At 36.3% G+C, this 22251-nt stretch overlaps 1 protein-coding gene across 1 annotated transcript in view; it reads right to left on the bottom strand.

Moving 5' to 3' along the window:
• Nucleotides 1-18686, bottom strand: part of LOC129260200 (rho GTPase-activating protein 6-like) — a 32318-nt gene extending 13632 nt beyond the window's left edge. The window contains exons 1-3 of the mRNA XM_054898227.2: nt 18678-18686; nt 18246-18399; nt 19-123 (exon numbers count right to left, since the gene is read on the bottom strand). Of these exons, the coding sequence (XP_054754202.2) occupies nt 19-123; nt 18246-18399; nt 18678-18686 (268 nt within the window). The remainder of the gene's footprint in view (nt 1-18; nt 124-18245; nt 18400-18677) is intronic.
• Nucleotides 18687-22251: the final 3565 nt, after the last annotated feature.

The following is a 22251-nucleotide window of genomic DNA, read 5'->3' as shown; positions in this document are numbered from 1 at the left end:
TATATTTAAAACTCTTACCTTTATTATCTCTTGTCATATCCCTAAGGCTGTCCAGAAAGCTCGACGTTCGTTGTCTCCCAGATCGAAGCAGACCGCCCTTCTTGTGTCGCTTTTGGAGAGGGTCTATCAAGAAAATGAGAGATCATCATCGTTTAACCCCAGGCTTTGTGCATAAAAATACAGCAATTGCTTGTTAGATATAATTGATTCGAGCAAAGGTTGGGAAGGGATAAAGTCGGCAAAGGTTTGGTGAACGTTTAATGTCAAAGATGTGTATTACATTTGTTAATTTATTTATTTATTAGAATACATTTATTCAGGGACAAAAGATCAGTAAAAAGCTGTTTTTCATCAATGACCTGATAAAAAAAGGAATCACGATTGCAACATCGACATCATAAAGTAAATAAAATCAAATTCTGAGTCATTATCTATAGGCAATGCTTAATAACATAAATAAACAAATATTTTTACATAAATGAATACATGACAATGAATAAAATGTTTAAAGATATCATGATGGGAAAATATAGATATAAACTACAAATTGTATTATTCATATTGAACTATCATTTTACCATTCCAATCTTACAAAAAATTTAGCAACCACCAATGAGAATTTTCATTAAATTATTATTGGTGTAAATCTGAATGTTGCCTTTAGGCACCCGTTCTCGGTAATATTTTATTGATGTATACAATGAAATTTAAAAAAACCAACTAAATAATGGGGTGTCTTCATGATAGAAGAGTTTTGTTCCAAAAGGGGCTAAATCCACTTTCAGTATTTTTCTGTAAATCAAGGTTTTTAAATTCAAGTTCAAGTTTTATTTTCATTTCCATCATTAACATTATAAACAAATACATGTACAAATCAAACATACATCATTATAGACAAATACAAATCAAATATGATTACAATATAATGATTACAAATCAACTTCGAATTCCAAAACATTTGTAAAATAGTTTAAACAAAATCTTGTATGGAAATGAGGGAATCCACTATTCACAACTTTCCCTTAGCCACTGCTGTTTTATTTTGAGATAACGATAGTACTATCATCTTAAATTAATTCATGTATTAAAAAATCTAGCATTCATTATCAAATTTTAAAGAATTTTTAAATTTGATTTTTCATGGATTTAGCTCCTTTTGGAAAAAAACCTTAGTAAATTGTAAATTTTTGCCAATTGAAACATGTTTGATATCGAAAATTGAACACAAAACACATAAATATGGCTAGAGTACATTTCACATCTTTTCTGATGTTTATCCATTGAAGATTACAAAAAGAAAAAAAAATTGACATATTGTCTAAGGACGATGGCTTTTCGAAATTCCAAATGGAGCTAAATCCAAAAATATTCACAAGAACTGTACAATTCGGTTATTTTCTCCAAAATTGGTACTGATGGTGTGAACTTGTATCCACGACACGTACCTAAACAATTGAATGCATAACTTTATGTAAATAACCAATTTTAAATATCCGTGTAGTGGATTTAGCTCCTTTTGGAACAAAAATGTTTTTGGATTTAGCTCCTTTTGGAACAAAGAATGCATGATCCACATGTAGAAAAAAGGGGGGAGAATGATAAATCGGTTATTTTCACCGATGTTAGCATGGCAGATCGTACGAAGTTTGGCTTAATTTCCTAGATTGGATGCGAGGAATTTCGCTTGTATTCTATCCGGATCTGTACGATTAACCTGGATGGACCATGACGTGTATAGCGCTCACTGTAATCTATATTTGTCCTGATATGCCTAAAGAAATAAAAGATGTGAAAACACAGAGAAATAGAACATGCAAACATACGCTCAAGTTTCGCGCCAAACAAATACGTAACAAGATTCTGCATAGGGCATGCTGGCTGCATGTGGGATTGCATGTGCTAGATTTCATTTCAAATCTGTAGTGCGATCCATGTTTCCTATCGTTTTCCCGAAGTAACTCTGTGAGTTTTTGGGGTCATTTCTCCAAGAGGCACAAAGGCTGTTTTTGAAAATCGTCTTCCTTCAAGAACCTTGGAATACACAGTTTGATAATAAAAAAGAAGAGCATCCCCCCAAAATGGCCCTTAATTTAATTTACAGACGAATTAGAATAAAATTAAAGCAAACATATAAATAGGTAGAAATTAATGGTTGACTTTACACTTCCTGAATAAAGAAAAAAGAAAGAAAAAAAAACCCAAAACAAACACAACAACAAACAAAGAAGGAGTAAAATAGGGAAATGGCTAATATAATCTGTGAGTTTCGTAGACGAAATGATTGGTGCAGTTTTTTGGAAAAGTGAAAAATGCATTAAGTACAAAGTTGAACCAAAGTAAGTTGATTAGTGTTCTAAGGCGATGCCTTTTCTCTTGAATTTTCAAAACTTTTGACCAACGTATTTCTAAATTTATTTGCTCATTAAAAGGAACCCCAAAATATCATAGAAGTGGAGCGCTCTCACCTGCATTACGCGATTCAATATAGCAGTAGTATTGACTTTGAAAACGACTATAATCATTCACAAAAACCGTTTATATAATAATAATATACTAAGTTCATTGACCCTAAATTACATTTGACCTTGATGCAAGATGATCAGTAATGCTTTATTACCCCGATGTCTACATATCATGAAATATATTCATAAAATTTCAAAGTTATGATGGCAATTCAACAAATACCGTAAATATGACCAAAGTTCAATGACCTCAAATGACCTTTGACCTTGGTCATGTGATCTGAAACTCGCACGGGATATTCAGTAATACTTGATTACTCTTGCATGCATGTCCAAGTTTCATGAACTAGATCCATAAACTATCAAATTTATGATGGCAATTCAACAAATACCCCCAACATGGCCAAAGTTCATTGACTCTAAATGAACTTTGACCTTAGTCATGTGACCTGAAACTCAGGCAGGATGTTTAGTAATACTTGATTACCCTTATGTCCAAGTTTCATGAACTAGGTCCATATACTTTTTAAGTAATGATGACATTTCAAAAACTTAGGTGAAGATTCAATGTTGGCGATGTTGGCGACGCCGAAGTTAAAGGCGCCGCTTTTCCGACGGCGGTGGCGCGCAGCAGCGCCTTTAGTCTCGCTCTGCTATGCAGGCGAGACAAAAACAGATAAATCTCAACATCCTCAAAGAGAGGTAGACAGAGTGAAGTTATGAATTGTTGAGGAGTTACAGCAAATAAATCTTCTACCCACGCCCATGGAGTGTTCAGGCATCGCAAACGCGAATCACAAACAACAACACCAAATACCCTAACTGAATGAGAGCGTTTAGACGATTTTTATCAAAGCTGATTTTCCCCACATGTCAAAATATGTGTTTGCACACCGTCTGGCACAGTTGAACCTATGAGGTATAGGTCAACCCGGAGTGTGCTCCTCCAAACCGTATAACAGCCATTTTACCATGACGTCATAGAATTTTGACTCAGATCTACATTGCATTCAATCGACAATCAACGACAATGCACTTTAATAATTTGTTAAAATGGCGAGATAAACTTGGTGTAACTAATGTAAATTGTCCAGTCATAGATTCTTACTATATTCGACTAAAATTTTGAATTTTCTTTTTGTTCTTCACATAGATAAAGAATAGTCGTTGCACCAAGCTTACCGGGACATCTACAATGTATTCACTTTTAACTTATTTGTTTTAAGAGTATAGCAAAGCAGAATCACGTTAATACACACTCTTAAAAATGTTGGCCAACATACTATCCACACAACTATTGGTTAAAATCTGTCCAAAATGGGGTAATAAAAACTAATAATTGGGTAATAAATTTGCTCAATTGGATAATAATTGTCCAGAATATATATAATAATTGTCCAGAATATATATATATATATATCTATTACCAACATACATTACCCAACAAAGTGGTCAGTATGTTGCCCAACATTTTAAGTGTGCGAGTTCAGTTACGACAGGCTAATAATCGTGTGAATGCAGTTACGTTCGAAACTAAACATCTTTCCAACTGCGGTTCCATGGTGGTGTCGCTTGAACGCAACTTACATTATGACAAGTGGGCGAAATGATGGAAGACAATCACAAGGAGATCAGGTGGGCAGAGTCGAGTAGAAGATATCTTTTTATACCAATAAAATCTCATGGCCCTTCTTAAACTATGGCTCCGTTCATAATTATGATGGACGCAAACGGATCTCATGGTGAGGGCAAGGACATCATTAATAAACTTGACACCAAAGACAAGACTGTATACATACATATCCTTGGCCTTCTGTAATGTTTTATTTAACTATCTCTGTTCGCCCACATCTAGCTGTCCTTTCTTCTTTGTGTTATCTGTCTCGCCTTCTACCTTTCTATCTATCACGTAGGATGTCCCCACACTTTCAGTATCTTCTTGTCTCTCTTCTCGTTTATGCTCTTTCATGAGGATTATTTTGTATTCCACCAACTAACGCCAACGCCCTTGTGGTTTCTCTCCCTGTCTTCCTCTACCTCCTCCCACTCGCACAAATCACAAACACACACACACATCGTGTAATTCTCGATTCATATATCCATCTGGTGATTATATATTTCTTCCTCTTTTGCTCATCTTCTATCTAGTAAGTTTTTGGTCCGTCTCTCCTCCATACATGTATGCTTTTATTTCTTCTTCTTTTTCTTCTCCCTCCTCTTCTTCCTCTTCTTCTTCTTTTTCTTCTTCTTCCTCCTCCTCCTCTTCTTCTTTTTCTTCTTCTTCTTATTATTATTCCCTTCTCTTTGTTAATAACATTATAATATCGACAAAATAATGCAAGCTACACCTCTCTCTCATCCTCGACACCTTCGCGATAACCTCCTCAGATTCGTTTATTCCCTTCGCACTAAAACAATACAACTTATAATTGAATCACATCAACATTTGATATCGTATTTCGTAAAGATGTTGACAAATCCGTGCTTTGACTAATTCGACAGCGGCTGAATTGCTACATGATGCAAATTACCCACGCATTAGCCCATACGTAGCTACCATTATCTCCAAATGTTTGAAAACTAAATTAAATAAAAGCGACCCCCGCAAATCAATCGAAGAAAGAAAACGAGTAGACAACTATTCGAATTAAATTTTGATATTTGTTCTGTGGTTGAAATGTACAATATTTTTCAAAAACTGAAACATCATTGTAGAGTGTATCATGAAGAATGATAAAAAAATCCTACAAAGATAACAAGAAGAAACAAAATATTTAAACTTTCCTCTTCTTGCCACATGCAACTCTGGAAATACTCATACTTATCTATCTTTTCTATGATCAGCCTCTAGCTGAAAGTGTCTTATCTTGATAGAGATGGAGTGAAAGAAACAATAGAGTATGGGTTAAATGACACACCCATTAATATATAAAAAAGAAAAAAATATATATATCGAAAGGAGGGTGGTAAGGAGGAAAGACAGAGAGGAAGAGAGAGAGAGAGAGAGAGAGATAAACAGACACAAACGAAAACATATTAATCGAAGCGAGGCTTTGGGTGTGTGGAGGGGTGGTGCGCGCGTGTGTGGGGGGTGAAAGAGAGAGGGGGAGATGGAGAAATATAGGGTGCAGATAAGAAAGATTGGGAGAAAAAGACATACATAAACATTAATGTTAAGAGACAAAAAAAGAGAAGAGAATTAAGCCACTTTATATGTGCATTCTGCATGCGTGTGTGTGTGTGTGTGTGTGTGTGTGTTGTGTGGGTGAGTACAGATTATGTACAATGAGTATTTGAAAGAGCGTTGTGCGTGGCTTCGTTCGTGGGTGTGTGCGCGCACAAGTCATGTGAGTGTGGGCAAGGGAGACAGAGAAAGAGAAAGGCAAGAGGGGGAGTGGGGGAGTGGGGGAGTAGAACGAAAATTAAAACTGGACATCGGTGACAAAGTTTGTTCGATCACTGGAAAGCCAGGTCCACGCACGAATGTCGAATTCATTAACCCGCTTTTCGTTCGGCGTCCTTTTGGATATAAACTCAAGCTATCTTTTCCCGCGCATTCAGCATAGAATGCAAACTAGCGGGTAATTGAAGCCCCGGAACTTCTCCAGTTCTCACAGTTTAAGCAAAGGTATCGTATTGACACAGACGCAAGTAACACATTTATTCCACACCGAGAATGGATAGTGTTCTGGCAGCAAGCTATATAAGGAGGTTCGTCAATATATCGGTTCCGGAGTAGAGGGTATATTGCATGATTACTGAACACATAATGCTATTGGTAACCTTTTGACTTTAAACATTGTTTAAAAGAAATGCTTAGAGGACACGAACTGAAGGATTTTAAGTCGAAGCTGAACCAATAATATTCTCTGATATCAATAAACACATAGGCGATGAAAAGATGCATTAACGGATGGTGATTATTTTACCTGACTTTTAAGAAAATCTGAATATGTGTGAGTATCCAGAGGACTGACGGCTTAAAGGGGTACTCTGGGCTGAAAATATCTAAATAAGTAGAGTAAAATTCACAGAGCAAAATGCTGAAAATTACATCAAAATCTGAAAACACATAACGAAGTTATCGAATTTAGCAATATTTTGCGAAACCGGTTATATGCCAGTTGTCATGAATATTAATTAGATGGGATGATGATGCCACATCTCAACTTTCCCTTTTCTTATGTTATTACATGAAATCATGATTATTAAATTTTTCATACAAGTGCGGATGATATGTCTCCCTTATGATGAAATAGGTTGAAGAAATGGATATCTAATGCATTATATAGCAGTTTTCAATTAAACTTTTCTAGCTCTTGGGGGGAAATATTTGAATAAACATAATTTTACATAATTAAATACAAAAGAACAAGTGGGAATATGACATCAGTTTGCTTATTGAAATTTCATGACGCATGCACAGAACTGTTTCACCGAAATAATGCGAATCTTTAAAATGTCATAACTTTGTTATTCCTTGTCCGATTTCGATCAAATTTTCAGTCTTTTGTTTGTCTATTTTTTCTTCATCTGGTCAAATCATATTATTTTCAGCCTGGAGTACCCCTTTAAGGTTCTCTCCAAGACATCTGGGGCCTGTTGCATAAAACTTTCTACCTGAGAAAACTCTGGTAAGAACTGAAAACTAAGGTTAGTCTGATTTCTGCCATTGACTTTAACACAGGGCAAAAACACCGGTAAAAACAACCTGAGTTTTCTCAGGTAAAAAGTTTTATGCAACGGGCCCCTGGTAGGCGTAATGCGGATAAATGAATTACCCACAAAACGATAGCGCGCCAACCTAGTTTGGGTCGCCGGATTGAGGGACCACCGTTCTAACATCTGAGCTCTCGCGCCCCTCAATCAATGACGAATAATCAAAATCGCAAGCCATACTAGTTTTATATAATCCAGTTAAATGTAAACCAGTTAAATACCAGTTAAATATAAACCCATCTAAATGTTGTCCGAAGGGTATATGAAAATGAATAACCTAAAAGTATCTAACACCCGAATTTATCCCTTTATTGCATTTACATTATTTTGCCCCCTTTCTGGAGGACACAATCTGCGTACAAACATTACAATTAATTTCAAATGCGATGTATACAGTTATATTATGATCAATTCTACTTACTACGTTTACACTATTAATTTTATTAATTCATTTGTAGTTAAGGTATTACTTGGGATAGAAACTGCATAAAAGTTGGAATTAAATTTTCGAAGAAAACCCCCTAGAACACAGAAAGGAGAAAAGTTGACGATATATCTAACCTCAATATTCGATTGAAACCCATCTCAGAAGCGGCGGCAAAATCGGATAGAATATTAATGTGTAGCAAAAGAAAAATATCATCGAGGCACCGCACACGAAATAATTATGTCAATCGGTAATTAAAGTAAAGGAATGAGCCTTGCCCTTCTTACCGCATCATAAGAAGAACGAAATTGATAACAAATGAGAAACATGAAATTGAGAGTGATTCGAGATATGTATACTGCGACGATAAAACTAGGTTGAGAAATCGACTGGTGTTGTTATTACCTCCTTGCATTCTCATTTTCTTTTCCTCAATAAAGTTCTCCCCCATTAGGTAGCCGTAATATCAGAGTCAATTGCTCCTTATCAAAGCCCATCTAAGGCGTATAAATTATTGATCATAATCATGATAATAGACCTTTTGAAAGCTGGATACTGATTACTGAAAAATGTTTTCGAGAGCTATATAGGAGAGAAGAAACAGTAACCAAAAAAGAGGAAAAATGGGAAATTGAGTACCTTGATTGAGTACCTGAATAGCCTGGCTATGTAGTTTCTGCAAAACTAAAAAAAAAAAAAAACATTGAAATTCTTTATGAGAGTTTAGATGAATCAATAATGCAATATTCTGTCGAGTGAATTCTCAATTCTGAAAAGGATATGCACCGCAATTTTACAATCCCTTGAAATGAGGTTATTGACAGTTATTTCAAAGTTTGGAGCGGAATTTTAAAAGCTGTAGAACATTAAAAAAAGCAGCTACTACGAGGGAACATAAGAATGCCGATGTAATAATAAGCCGCCCACACACCAGCACAGACAGCAAGGAAGAAAAGTGGTCAAATGTGACAATTCCAAAGATGGCTAAGTTGTGATAGAATTTCTGCTGAATATCAAACCAAGAATTTATCCAAGAAACTCCAATAACTAGAACATCATCACGATGCAGCATAATTACTATTTAGCATTAACCCAGATATCCCTAATGAAAGGTACTTTGTAAAGCATGGTTATACCTAAGATATCTAGGGTAAAATAAGTCTAATCAATTAAATTAAAGTAATAACACACCTAATATGCCCCAGTTATTTATTTTCTAATAGTCATCATTAAAGACTCCTATTACCTTGATTGTCGTTGAAAAAATAAGTAGGCAAGCTGGGACTTCTTCAATGAGCAATTATAGTCATGACGTGATCTTTAATAACTTCTTGCACATGCTGTTGTGGTATAAGATGGAGAAAAAGAGGCAAAAAACAACTATGGAAGCATGAAAAATGCACTAATTTCAATCTGTGACATAATTTTGAACAAAAATCTTTTAATGTCATAATGCAAACGCACTCAACATTTGCAGACGACTTCAAGAAGCGGGATTATGTAACGGACGTTTGGGAGATTACAAATCTAGCCTGGCATTCAACCTTATATAAAGTGCACGAAATAGTAGAGATTTAATTGAAAGGATGTGAAGTCTCATGAGGAAAAAAAAGGAGTGTTTATCTACTCTGTAGGTCAGGTTCGCCCACATCCATTGGTTAAAGGGGCGTCGGGGAATGTAGAACACCGATCAGCTTATTGGGTTATTTTTAGGCTAAAACAGCACACGAGCCCCTTTAATTTTTAAATTAAAGTTAATTCGAACTTACACAGAAAACCTAGCCAGTAGTTATTGTTCGAAAGTAAAATTAAAAATCTACAGCCGTTTATGGCAAATAAATAATGGCATGGAGTGGATGAAGAGATTTAGGTGAATGGAGAGATTACTTACAATAAAAGGAGAGAGAAAACGTAAGGAAGAAAACCGTGGGGGGGGGGGGGGGTCCACCTTTCGCGTCGATTACACAGGCAATGATTCACCATGAAAAACAATGATAAATCATAGAAAACTACTGTCATTCCTTAATGTGTGCGAAGTGATGTCGCCCCATGCTACACACATGGAATCTATACCTGCACTAGAGTACGGGGAATGAAAGTATTACTGCTTTCAAAACTAAACGAAAATGTAACGGAAATTGACACGCCGAGCTAGTTGTGATTGAGATCCATGTTTCAAATAAGCTTATGTGTTGTTGAACATAGTATTTCAATCAGCGAACCGGAAATGAGACAGGTGTCGCTGTACTGGGGTTTTTTCATCTATCCGGCGCCATCTTTGAAATGTCAACGGTGAATGGCGTGTGACATGGAGAAACACAACAAATCGTAATGGATTGGTGTAAATGCATGTTTTGATGTTAGTTCATCGGGAATATGACCCCGACCCCTAAAATACTGCACAACATGCAGGATTCTATATAGAAATACAGAGGGAGAGAGAGAGAAAGAGAAAGAAGGAGAGAGAGAAAGAGAAAGGAGAGAGAGAGAAAAAAAGAAAAGAAAGATAGACAAAGAGAGAGAGAGAGAGAGGGTTGTCTAAACTGCGTTTACAGTTCCTTTGCATCTTCGTTCACATGAAAACCCAATGTTACGTCAATATGGCATGCACACGTGACTTTTTGTTAAAAACGATAGAGGTATAAAACAGTGTAATCCAACACCCAAGCCTTATCTACATGTGTATAACGTAAGTTTATTCAGAATGTTAGATAAAGATTGTACCTTAACTGCTACCCAAAACAATCAACTTCTATAGATAAAACGAAACCGAAACAAGAAATCAAGTAGTTAAATCAGTTGAAGATATATATTTTTTTCATTTTGATCATCGGCTATATCACTGTGTGGGTTGATAGTACAGAGGTTTACTGATTATGATGAACCCTATATTTCACAATAATTAAATCCAAAAGATTAACGTGAAAAACAACCCATATCCAAAAAGGATTAGAGGAGCTTAATATGATTAATCTAAAATCTCTCTACTCGGGTGGAGGTTTCTAGTGCATTTTCAATGTCAGTTGTTGGTTTCTATCCAAGCTTTATTTAAATGATCAAGGATCCGTTTTGCGAATTCATGATTGAACCTTGTGAGTGAGAGTGAGAAAGAGAGACAGAGAGAGGAGTGGGGAGTGTGTGTGTGAGAGAGAGAGAGGGAGACAGAGAGACAAAAAGAGAGAGGTGAGTGTGTATGTGTGTGTCTGAGAGAGAGAGGGAGAGAGAGATTGGGACCCATGATGACCCGATTGCTCATACGAATTCGGTACATCTTAATCAATACTTTCTTTGTTTAATGCTCACACTTTAATAACATCATGACATGCTGTCCACTGTGTTGGGTAATGTATGTTGCCCAACTATTTTAAGAGTGCAGTTTTCGTTTCTATTGTTCTTTGTTACAATCAAAGCCAGAACCCAAATCTAGACATGTGAATTCAATGATTTGTTTTGAACTCGTGGAATCAGTTGTAAAGCTTACTTTGGTATTTTTTTTTCATTTTTGGTGATTACTTCACATCTACCTTAGATCAACACAAAAAGTATGTACCATATCACACAGGCTTACTTTGGAACACTTTGGACAAATCAGTCAAACATGACTAGTTATACGGTCAGCTGGGTGCAGCTGTTATTCGAGTCATATTTGACTATTTTCTAGTCGTATTTTACTAGAACAGAGTTATTTCTGACTAATATATATGTCAGAAATATGACTAGACATATCAATTGCACCCAGCTAACTATACTGGTCTAGTCAGTTGGTTTGTTTTAAGAGTGAAGATTTATAGTGGGCACATGGATTACCAACATAGCCAGAAAAATATGCGAATCTTAAAAGTTTTTAGAACATTTTGTCTCTAGTCCTTACTAGGGGGAACGCGATGCAGCTAGAGGGATAGCAAGAGAAGCATCCCTTTTTCCCATTGGCAATGGATAAGATCACAAAACATTTTTTTCTCGCCCCGATGATCTGAGCGATGGAGACTGTGCATCCCTTTTATTAAGGCTCTTTTCATGATACACAGATCTACAATATTGCATGCAAGAAATGGTTTTTAAGAATATAAATAATTGGTCATTTTGATTTATCCTTCTTCAAGTTCTTTGTAATTAAAGGACAAGAAAACAAATGGACAACTTACACTCAAATGACTACTGAACCAGCCAATAACGTATAGTCTTTCCACGAAGGGGTAAGAATGGGGGATAATTTTTTTTAAATCCGGCAATACATTAAATCCCAGTCTAAAGAAAAAAAATCCTAAGTAATACACCAAAACTGTCCAGCCTGTACAAGACTGTTGAAACTATTCATTCCACTGGTGGAGGCCCTAAGGATATATACATTTTTTAAGTCTGGGCCGAGTGACCAATTGACCATTGAGATATTTGAATAGGCAAAGGTTAATACGGGATAAGCCAAATTAGAGTCTGTTTGTACAAAACGCAGACTCCGAGATTCGTTGACAAGGTACATGTAGGTGTTAATGTAAGAGACGTGGGAAAAGAGAGTGAGAGTGAGAGAGAGAGAGAGTGAGAGAGAGAGATGGAGAGTGGAAAAAGAGGGAGAGACAGGGGGGAATGAGAGAGAAGGGAAGAGGGGGGGGGGGTAAATGCGAGAGCGTTGATAAGATGAGATTCGCGCGCCAAATTGAGATTCTACAAATCTAATAATAAGGTGATAATGGCCCGTCTGCTAAGCATATCTTCACTGACAGCCCATCACTCACGTGGGTCAATTCAAACCAAATAGGGCGTAACCATTAAGAGTATTTGTTGAGGTAGGGGAAAGAGGGGCCCAAAACTGTGAGATGGCTGAAAGGATACTGAGAGTATGGATAGTGTTTATAATGTGTGTGGAGGGTGGGAGAAAGATGACCCCCTCAATGCCCTCATTACCAATGTTCTATTACTACGTATTTATTGTGACCATCAGCAAAAATACCTGCTATCATCTGCAAAGATGAAGTATTACACTCTAAATTCCAAAGATTTAAAATAAATCCAGATCCGCTGTGAATAGTGACCAACCAAATTTTTAAGGATTAACTTTCAAATTTCAAAAGATTTAAATTCAAATCAACAAGGTTTAAATCTAAATCTAATATTCGGCTGGTCACTATTCACAGCCGATCTGGATTCATTTAAAATCCGTGGAATTTAGAGTGTAGGTAAATAAGGGTCAGAAAATGGTAAGCAGAAAAAGAGTTCATTGCATTTTGCCCCATTGGCAACGTTATCCTGCTTTATAAGTTTTGGAAATAAGCTTCATAAGTAATTTTAAGTTTTATTGTGTTCACTGCAAAACAACAGTTATACTTATCATTCACATTACTATTTTATATTATAATGTTATTTTTATTGTTATCATTATCATCATCAATATTGTTATTACTATTATTATTATCCTCATTATTATTATTATTATTATTATAGTAATATTATTATTAATATTATTCTTATTATCATCATCGTTATTGTTATCGTTACTATTATTATTATTGTTCTTATTACACTATTATTTTGTATTTTTGTTATAGTATTATTATAATTATTATCATCATCATTATCGTCTGGGAAGTAATCGCACTGTCATTGTTTCACATCTACCTTAGATGAACAATCAATTAATATTGTATATATGTGTGTAGATGTGGGTGCACGCACGTGTGTGTGTGGGGAATTGGTTGAGAAATAGCGAGACAGACAGAAAGAGGATGATATCGAGACACCGACAGACAAAGAAAGAAAGAGTTAGACAGAGTTAGAAAACATAAAGCAAGAAAACTTCACAACTTGCAAAAATATGCCCTTTCCCTTGTAAGCATTATTTCAATTCAATATCATTTGAAGGACGTGCAACGCATCTAAATGCTAACTTCTATACCAATGGATTTGCTATTTGGTGACGATAGTTCTGAAATATCCAGATTGGTGATTTACGCAAGCTTCTTGAAATATAAGGACAAGAGAAAGAATCAAAAGAGAGAGAATTGTTGTAAAATCCTTTCGAATTATATTTCACAACTGTAATCCAGATTTTTCATCCAAGACGTTCGTAATTTCTCCCAAGAATTCGATGATAAACAAATTTGAATAATAAGCAACCTGAGTCTAATGTGAATATTTCATAGACTGATCAATGTTGTAATAATTGGTGTTCATATTCTTTGAATCGCTGGTTGATCCTTTCATTACAATATATCTGGTGTGAAAACGAAACTGTTTTCACCAGAGAAGTGATTTACAATAGTAATTAACTTTCTTTTATTGATTTTGTTATGAATACAGTTACTGTACAACTTTAATTCAACACACTTTGTAGAGCTAATTTCTGGCCCTACTACTGCCTGCTGCCATAGCCTATCATAGTAACAGCAACAATAAATACTACAAAAACTATTACTTTTTTTTCTTGTACTACTACTACTACTACTACTACTACTACTACTACTACTATTACTACTACAAATAATGTAACTTCTACTTTTGCTATTGCAGGTGCTACTACTGCTGCTGCTGCTACTACTACTACTACTACTACTACTTTTGCTACTGCTGATATTGCCACGAATGCTGAGCAACTATACTAGATTCTCTTATATAATAATAATAATAATATGCAGCATTTTTAAAGCGCTGCATACTATTACCCCGGCTTTAGCACGGCTATCCTGATCGGACGCTCCAGAGTATTCAAGGAATTCCTTCCTACCGGGTACCAATTTACTACACCTGGGTGGAGAGTGGCAAATATAGATAAACGCTTTGCCAAAGAACGCGAGGGCTGCGGTGGGATTTGAACCCCGGACCTTGTGGTTCAAAGTCCGGAGACTTATCCACTGAGCCACAACACCTCTGAATGTTATACGAATGTCATCACTTGCTCCACACAGTCAAACCAACCCCCTCGCTTTTCTCACCCATCCCTATATCACCCATCTCTCCTCCTCGAAACCTGATGACGTGAACAAGCGAAATCAGATCGGTCAGTCGTTTAATAGGGTCTTTCCATTTCCCATTTATCTACTTGTTGGGGGGGGGGGGGGGACGCGATGTGGCTGGAAATTAAAATACCGCGATTAGGTATCGGGTGGGTGACGGCGATCGAGTTAACCGAACCACGCGATGTATCAATCTAATAGTAATACAACGTTCCTTAAATGGCGCCTGACATTTTGAAAAAGCCCGCCAGATATATTTGTAGCAGACCATTGCAGATGATTTTGTCCCACGTAAACAGTCCCCAAGACATCCCAGGTATCAAAGGAAAGAAAAAAATTGTCTTGGACATAGGCACGTTGTCTGCCACGTGAACCGATAGTGAGTTTTTGAAATTATCCTCCATTAAGCGTTGATTGATCCAGGTTTATCCGCACTTAGATCGAGTCCGTGGTGCCTTCAAGCAACCTGAAGACTGAAGAGGTTTCGCCGTAGCATCCGTTTGACAATTATATTTATCAAAATGATATCAAGGAGATCGGAACGCTTTTGTAAGCTTAAATCATCGTAAACTATGCAATCAAAACTGCTTATAAAGCAACATTACAAGGGCTATACTTTCCGACTATAATTATTACTTGGTTTTCTTCAATTAAGAACCGTTCAGAACTATCAAAACTACTTATAGTAGTCCCTATGTCATGCTTAACTTGGATAAACGTTAGGGTCGATTACGACACCGCGGGTGTTACGGTTCCATGATCTTTGCTCCGGCAATAATTGCTCCGATCGAAAATCTGCACGCTGAACCAAACCAAAGTAACAAACATAAACTACAAATCTCAATAAATCTACTAGTTATCTTTACATTTATTCTGAACCAAAACACACTATTACAGCCCTAACTCTTCTAACCCTATATGCTCTCAGAGATATTAAGACAGGAGCAAATGTCACAGCAGCAATGTTGTGTCACCTGTTTTCTATTTCAGTGGTTTAACCACCACCCTCCACACTAGAGGAGCGACAGATACTTCAATAACAACCTACTTTTTTGTTTAATAGCCTCTCCCTTCGCATGTGAAGCCCCTCACCTGTCTACAGTCTACCGTGAACTACTGTATACAATTACTTTATTTATTTTTTGCTGAAATTCCTTCTCTTTTTCTATTTTTTCCCCTCAGCGCCTAGAGACATGTTTTGTGATAAGCGATATACAAATAATGTTAATTATTATTATTATTACATGAACGAAGCCAGGGAAGTCTTCCTGCTGCCACCTCTTACCTCCTTATCCATGTTATCCAAGCGACCACATATTGCTCTAAACTATGCAGGATTCCCCCCACTGTCTGACATCATGGCCCGCCAAAATTACGCCTTTTTCGAACGCGTCTTTTTGCATGCAAATACTCAACTAGAGCCCGACTGATCATAACTAGACAGCAAGAAATTTCGCATGCGACGTCCTTGGTTTAAATAAATAGAATAAAATGTAACTCCGGCTCAGCTTGCAATCCATGCTAACCGAATTATAAAACAGGACCGCAGAGAAAATGTTCTCCCAAAATGAGACATTAACCATATAGAATCTCCGTCCACTTATTGTGTTAGCAGCGAAACGAGCTGTACGGTGATCCGGAAGGGAAAATAAAAAAGGATATTTTCTGTTTCTGCTTTCATTTCTACTCCCACTCGTCTAGAATGCGAACTTCGCTCTCAGTGCATCTTCAATTATATAGTTTGTTTAAACTTACTCTGTACCTTGACTGATATCAAACGTGCTATAATTGTACTCAGATACTGTCTTTATAAGCAATTTCTTTTTTCAGAATCAATCCCAATTTCTCTGGCTGTAAATCTGAAACCCGTATTAAAGCCATTCAAACCTTTCAAAAGTTAGAGGAAAGGGAACTTAACACAAATCAATATACTTTTTATATCAACAAGCCTCTACCATTAAAAGAAAGAAGATCATTACGTAACCTTTATATCAGTAGTATCTATTTACAAATCAAGCATGATCGATTTGATTATTTACGGAATAACGTTGAATTATCCATTTCTGTATGAGAATCCGTATAGCGCCAATGCTTGGTTGTCTAATCGAATGCACCGCAGAGACGAAAAAAACATCCGAAGTGCTTCTTGAAAGGCTTAGCAAACAAAGCATTTTAGAATCGTTATCATAATATAAGAACGATTAAATGAGACCAAAAATAATACCAATCCTCTATATGTACATCCTTCATACTCTTTTCACAATCTTTCTCGAACAACCCGTATTTTTATAGTATAAGTTTTGATAATGAAGAAATGAAAAAAGCAAACCAAAAAAATGGTAGAAAACCCCCCGCACAATCATGCATAGAAATTGGAGACACAGCTTTACTATAGGATAGAATAAGATTAAAATTCATGACGTTTTTCGATGAAATGCCAAGTGATAATTGATGCAAATCTGCTAGTTGAAAAAACACATTTCAATCTCGAAACTTCGTCTTTTTTCTAATCCACCAAGTGCCGTTGGCACGACAACTAATCACTGTTTTAATGAATATTCGCCTTTAAGAAATAGGTTGAGGGAATGAGTATTTTTCATCCTAAAATTTATGGATGATAAAACTAAATATGTGCAACTAGTTTCCCTCCCAACTTTCGCAATAAATTCTCGTCAACTTCTCTTTTTATTCTCTCGTCCTAACTATCTTGTCTGACTTTCTCATATGCATACTAGAAGCCATTTTTATCTGAAATATAGGCTTTATTCATTCTACTGAACTAAATAATCTGATATAATCAATTCACTATAGAATAATGAATATTATGATATTTAAATACAAAAACTAGGCGAAATAAATCTCAAAATTCAGCCGTTATCCATGCGTCTATATAACACGGGGATGAGGCAACTGCAAATGCGATTTGTCTTCTGACAAACTGTTGACGGATTTAAAACCTGACACTGTCCGGTTTTTATTCATGTTTTCATTCATGTAAATGTCTGTTGAATTATTGTCGGGTTCTGCTATGGCATATCAACAAGTCGGATTTAAGGCTCAATTCTCCGAATTCGTAACGCTCTTTCGTTTGAAACATTGATGACCGACCTACGGTATCGAAACTAAATACAATTGATTGCTTAACAATGTCGATACTGGTAACCGATATTTTATTTAAATGTTATCAAATAAACAGTTTGTACCTTTCGGTTGGAAAAATTGGAAGCGTATTCCATTGACTAGTATTTCTATCTTCTAGGAGTGCCACAATCAGGAGAAGGTTGCTGATAAATTATTAATTCGAGAAAAGAGACAAGAAAATAACAGTATTCCTAAATATAAAGGCCGTATTACCGTCTTGCAAGGTTTGACTTCTCACTGCCAAGCTATTACATAAAACTTCCCGCTTGCTACTCGAGGTTATATTTAACCCTGTGTCAATGGAGAACTAAACAAGGAAGAATAAATGTAGTATTCTAAAGGCAAATTATTGTTTAACGTGCGATCACCTTAATATGAAAAGAATACACGTTTGGGGGAGCATTTCATGAAGCCATCTAGTCAGTGATTTTCATTGAATATCATTTATAAGCTACTGAAATCTTTGCGTCTGATTGGCTGAGAGCAAATTACTTCGTGGACATCACTCACTCAAAGCTTCGTGAAACACTCTCTAGGTTTCGTCCTTACCTCTTGGCAAGATGATAGGTCCTACATTATATGCTTGGAGTCTGTGATATGCGGCCTTTTGCAGATGACGTCTCTCGATCTCTGAAATGTCCGCAATGTCGCCAGACTTGAGTTGCAACCTTCTACCAGTAACACTTTGCCAACAGCAGTTACCCTGGTAACAAAAAAAGAGGGTGATTCGTTACAGGCTTAGTAAATAGGCAATTAAGAAAATAACACATTTTGTAGGAAATATTAAAAAAATTCCCATGGCTAGAAAGAAGAAAAACAAATTTTATTTCATTTTGTTTAGTTTCATTTCCCAACGATTACAATATAATGCCCTGTCGCATACATCTTAATGTAATAAGCAATAGAACATAAAGACAATTTATATGCACAACATTTAAAATCAACGTGGTCAAGCTGGTACAACGTTATTTAAACACTCACGTTTTTCATGTTACGATAAATATTTTGTACATATCAATCAGCAGGTATAACCACGTAAATGGGGGTAATGTAGTGTTATTTTTTTCATTTGGGAATATCAGAAGCCCTTGTATAAAACATGAATGCAGCCTTCCTAACGATCACCTCGGCTATAATTCTAATGCCTATTTTTGTTCGAACTATTAGGAGTCTTCAGATTTAGGGTCGTGTGTTCTAGTGGGTAGAGCACTGGACTCATAATCGCAGGTTGTGAGTTCGAATCCCCATTCTACCATTGTCTCCACTTTGTTAACAAGACCCGATAGTAATTTCCGTCGTCTATAAGGTCAGTCAGTATACCATATCAACTTAGACGTAAAATGTTTCGTATGTAATTAGTTATGTACCAGCTTGGCGTTTACGGCATGAACTGCCCTTTCAAGTTCCTACCGGAGTTACCATAATCACTGTCGCATTCTCAAAATGGAAGTCTCTCTTTTCAATTCAGCAACTGATCACAATTTTTTTTTTGTTAAAGGGTCCAGATGCATCCTTTATAATATAAGATATCAATAGATGTTTTCACAGGACTCTATCATCTGAACCACACAGAACCATTATAAGAAAATTGAAAAATATGATAAGCATCGAGCCGTGGGGGCTAGAACATGTTACATCATTATTGGCTGGAGCAAATGTAGAATTGGAGTGTGGGGGATGAGCAGTGCGGTTTTGTTATAACAGGAGGATGCGCTGTAACATTTAACAGTAATCAATATCTCTGGTTACCGAACGCTGTCAATTTCCTTCGCGATATCCCGGGAGGCTTCCAGTGGAAGCTGTAGAGGGCCTATTCCGACTTTATCGGGGTATTTTCTTCCAAAACTAGGACTTTTAAATGTGTATACACTGTGCATTCTACTTGTAATATTATTTCATTTCGATTTTAATCTTATGGAAATAAAAAACAACAACCACAACTACGAAATCGAAACAAGAGATTATACAAATAACTAAGGGACAAACTATTCTACTAAATTATATAGATTTATCATACTTTTTTTCAAGAGAATACAACGAGTAATTCTCACACGCCTGATCTCCACCTGTTAGGCTCTATAATCTTGAAAATTGAATTGATAGGTCCCTTCATTATTTCTACTTTATGACCGTAAGTATCGAATTTTTACTGTAAGTTTACCTAATATTTCATTACAGAATATGTTAATACTATAGGCCTACACCCTGAATACGAAAAGTGAAAATAAACTATCCCTCTGAAGTTGCGGTAAACATGGTAAAGAAGATTAAGAGAATACATCAAATTAAACAAAAAACCCCACAGACTTGAGAAAAGTCAACGAAGTTTTTTTTTCTTCTTTTTTTCCCTTTCATCTATTGTGGTTATAGTCTTCTCGAAGATTTTAAAGAATCCAAAAAGCCACTTCCTCAACTTGATAGGATAACTGCATCAAAATAACATGAGATGCCCGTGCAATAATGACATCACAAATGCAGCACTTCTAAGTTCTACACCACCCTGCTCCTCATATTATTTTCAACCTTCTCCGTGCATGCAAGCCGATTTCTGTCATTTTATAAAGGGAAACAAGTGGCAACTTAATTGTTTGTATGGCAATGTGGTTTTTGAAGATTGCAAAAACAACGTCTTTCAAAATTCATCGAGAGGTTCGAAGCCATACTCGAAGTTGTGGACGGTAACGACGAAAAGATACCTTACACTGTATATCGTATGTTCGGTACTGACAAAAAAAAAGTTCCGTCAAAGAGTAACTTAAATCCCGATAAACTGGTTGGCAAGCAGATATTAGAAAGATTTTGGGTGAGTAGGATATGGACAACGAGAAAATCATTGGACTATAATCGCATCTACTTGGATTTAGTTCTAGGCTGCCCTCACTCGAGTCATTAAACGGTCTATGAAATTCGTAGGGGAATTTTTAAGTTCAATATAAATTCAACCTCTCTAAAGGCCTATTTACACCGGGACCGAATCAGCTGCGAATCCATCCGAACACACGTATTCGGGTGGTTTCGGGAGTATTCTGTTCTCTCTCCGCGAAAGCATGAAAATTCAGGAAGGATTCGGTAACATTCGAATCCACCGAAACCATCCGAATTAGGCCGAATTCGGCTAGAATCGGTCCGAATTTATTCGGGAGAATTCGGTTTTGGTGAAACACTGGCTTTACCGAATCCCTGACTATTATGTTTCTTTCTAATAATTGCGTCAGGTTTGATACAACAAAGGAGACCCCCAATATAGCATCTTCGCCGTGCTGACTCATGCATGGTGGTAGCCACCAATGTCCTTCTCTAAACTGTTACCACGTGAAAGTATGCAGTAATTATGGTCATGCCTTAATATCTGCCGTTCCTTCTCTCCCACCAGGGACCAATAAGACCAACGTGTCAACAGCATACATCACCATTAATGTCAGCTTTGCCCTATCACATAATTGCCTTCTTGATAACCTCAACGCACAGTGACTTCTCGAATCCCTTGCCGCCAAATCAGAGAAAAGGTGACTTAACCATCGTACCGCGGTATGTCCAATCCAAACTTATTCATTGTATTTAACAGAATCAACTTGAAATGCGGGTGAAAGCAGGAAAGTCTACATGTATGGCCTCGTTAAAATAATTTTACCACCATGCCTAATTTTACTTACAATGGAGACGACAAAATAAGAGATATTGATAGTTCAGGAGCATCAACTATTGATCATTTGTCAACATCCTTGAAGGTAGTGTCTCTTGATAACCATAAAAGAAGCTATAGCGCCCTCATTAAGGTAAGTACATGCAAAAAAGACAAGGATCAATTCATCATGACCTCATCATAAATTTAGGTGTAATAGCGGGTAAGCTTTCAGAGGTTTTAAAGATTCCGATCACGCAATTCCAAATAGTATGTAGAACTTTCAATGATACCTGTCTACTCTTCCGACTTTTTGATAGTACTTCAGGGAGGTTGACCATTTTCAAAGTGAGTAATAGTAATGGAAATGGACGTTAGCCTGGTCATACTAGGCTCGGAAAACGACCTTCTTAAATTAATTCTATACAGTGCGTATAAAAACGGGACAGTTTTGAAAAGTCTATAAGAAATTGGTTTAAAAAATATTTTGATGTTAATAGATGCTCTGAAATCTTATCTTTAAAATGCCATTAAAAAAAATAAATTTGTTCATGCTTGAGCGAACACGGGACGTTTTTGTCGGGGGTTCAAAAAGAGGCTTGCGCCAAAATGGCAGATATGAGATATTTTGTTGATCAGACTTCTTGCTAATCAGCAGACTTCCTCTTAACCTTTTCTTTATCTTTGCCATGATTTTCGAATTATGTTGTCAAATTTCATTTACAAATGTATTTATTTACTAGACTTATTTTGTTTTTTCATTGAAACTTCTTTAACCTTTGAATTTTCCTTCATAAGAAAAGAAGAAGAAAAGAAGAACACAAGCAAGAAGATTTGTATTATTAATTGGGAGAACTTGTAATTAGTCAAATTGTATTTTATTATGTGAAACAAATTATGTTATGGTACCTTGAATGAATGAATCCTGTTTTC

This window comes from Lytechinus pictus, chromosome 5 (assembly GCF_037042905.1).
Source record: "Lytechinus pictus isolate F3 Inbred chromosome 5, Lp3.0, whole genome shotgun sequence".
Taxonomy (NCBI): domain Eukaryota; kingdom Metazoa; phylum Echinodermata; class Echinoidea; order Temnopleuroida; family Toxopneustidae; genus Lytechinus; species Lytechinus pictus.
The sequence above is the reverse complement of the archived record's forward strand: the minus strand, read 5'-3'. Positions and strand labels throughout refer to the sequence as shown.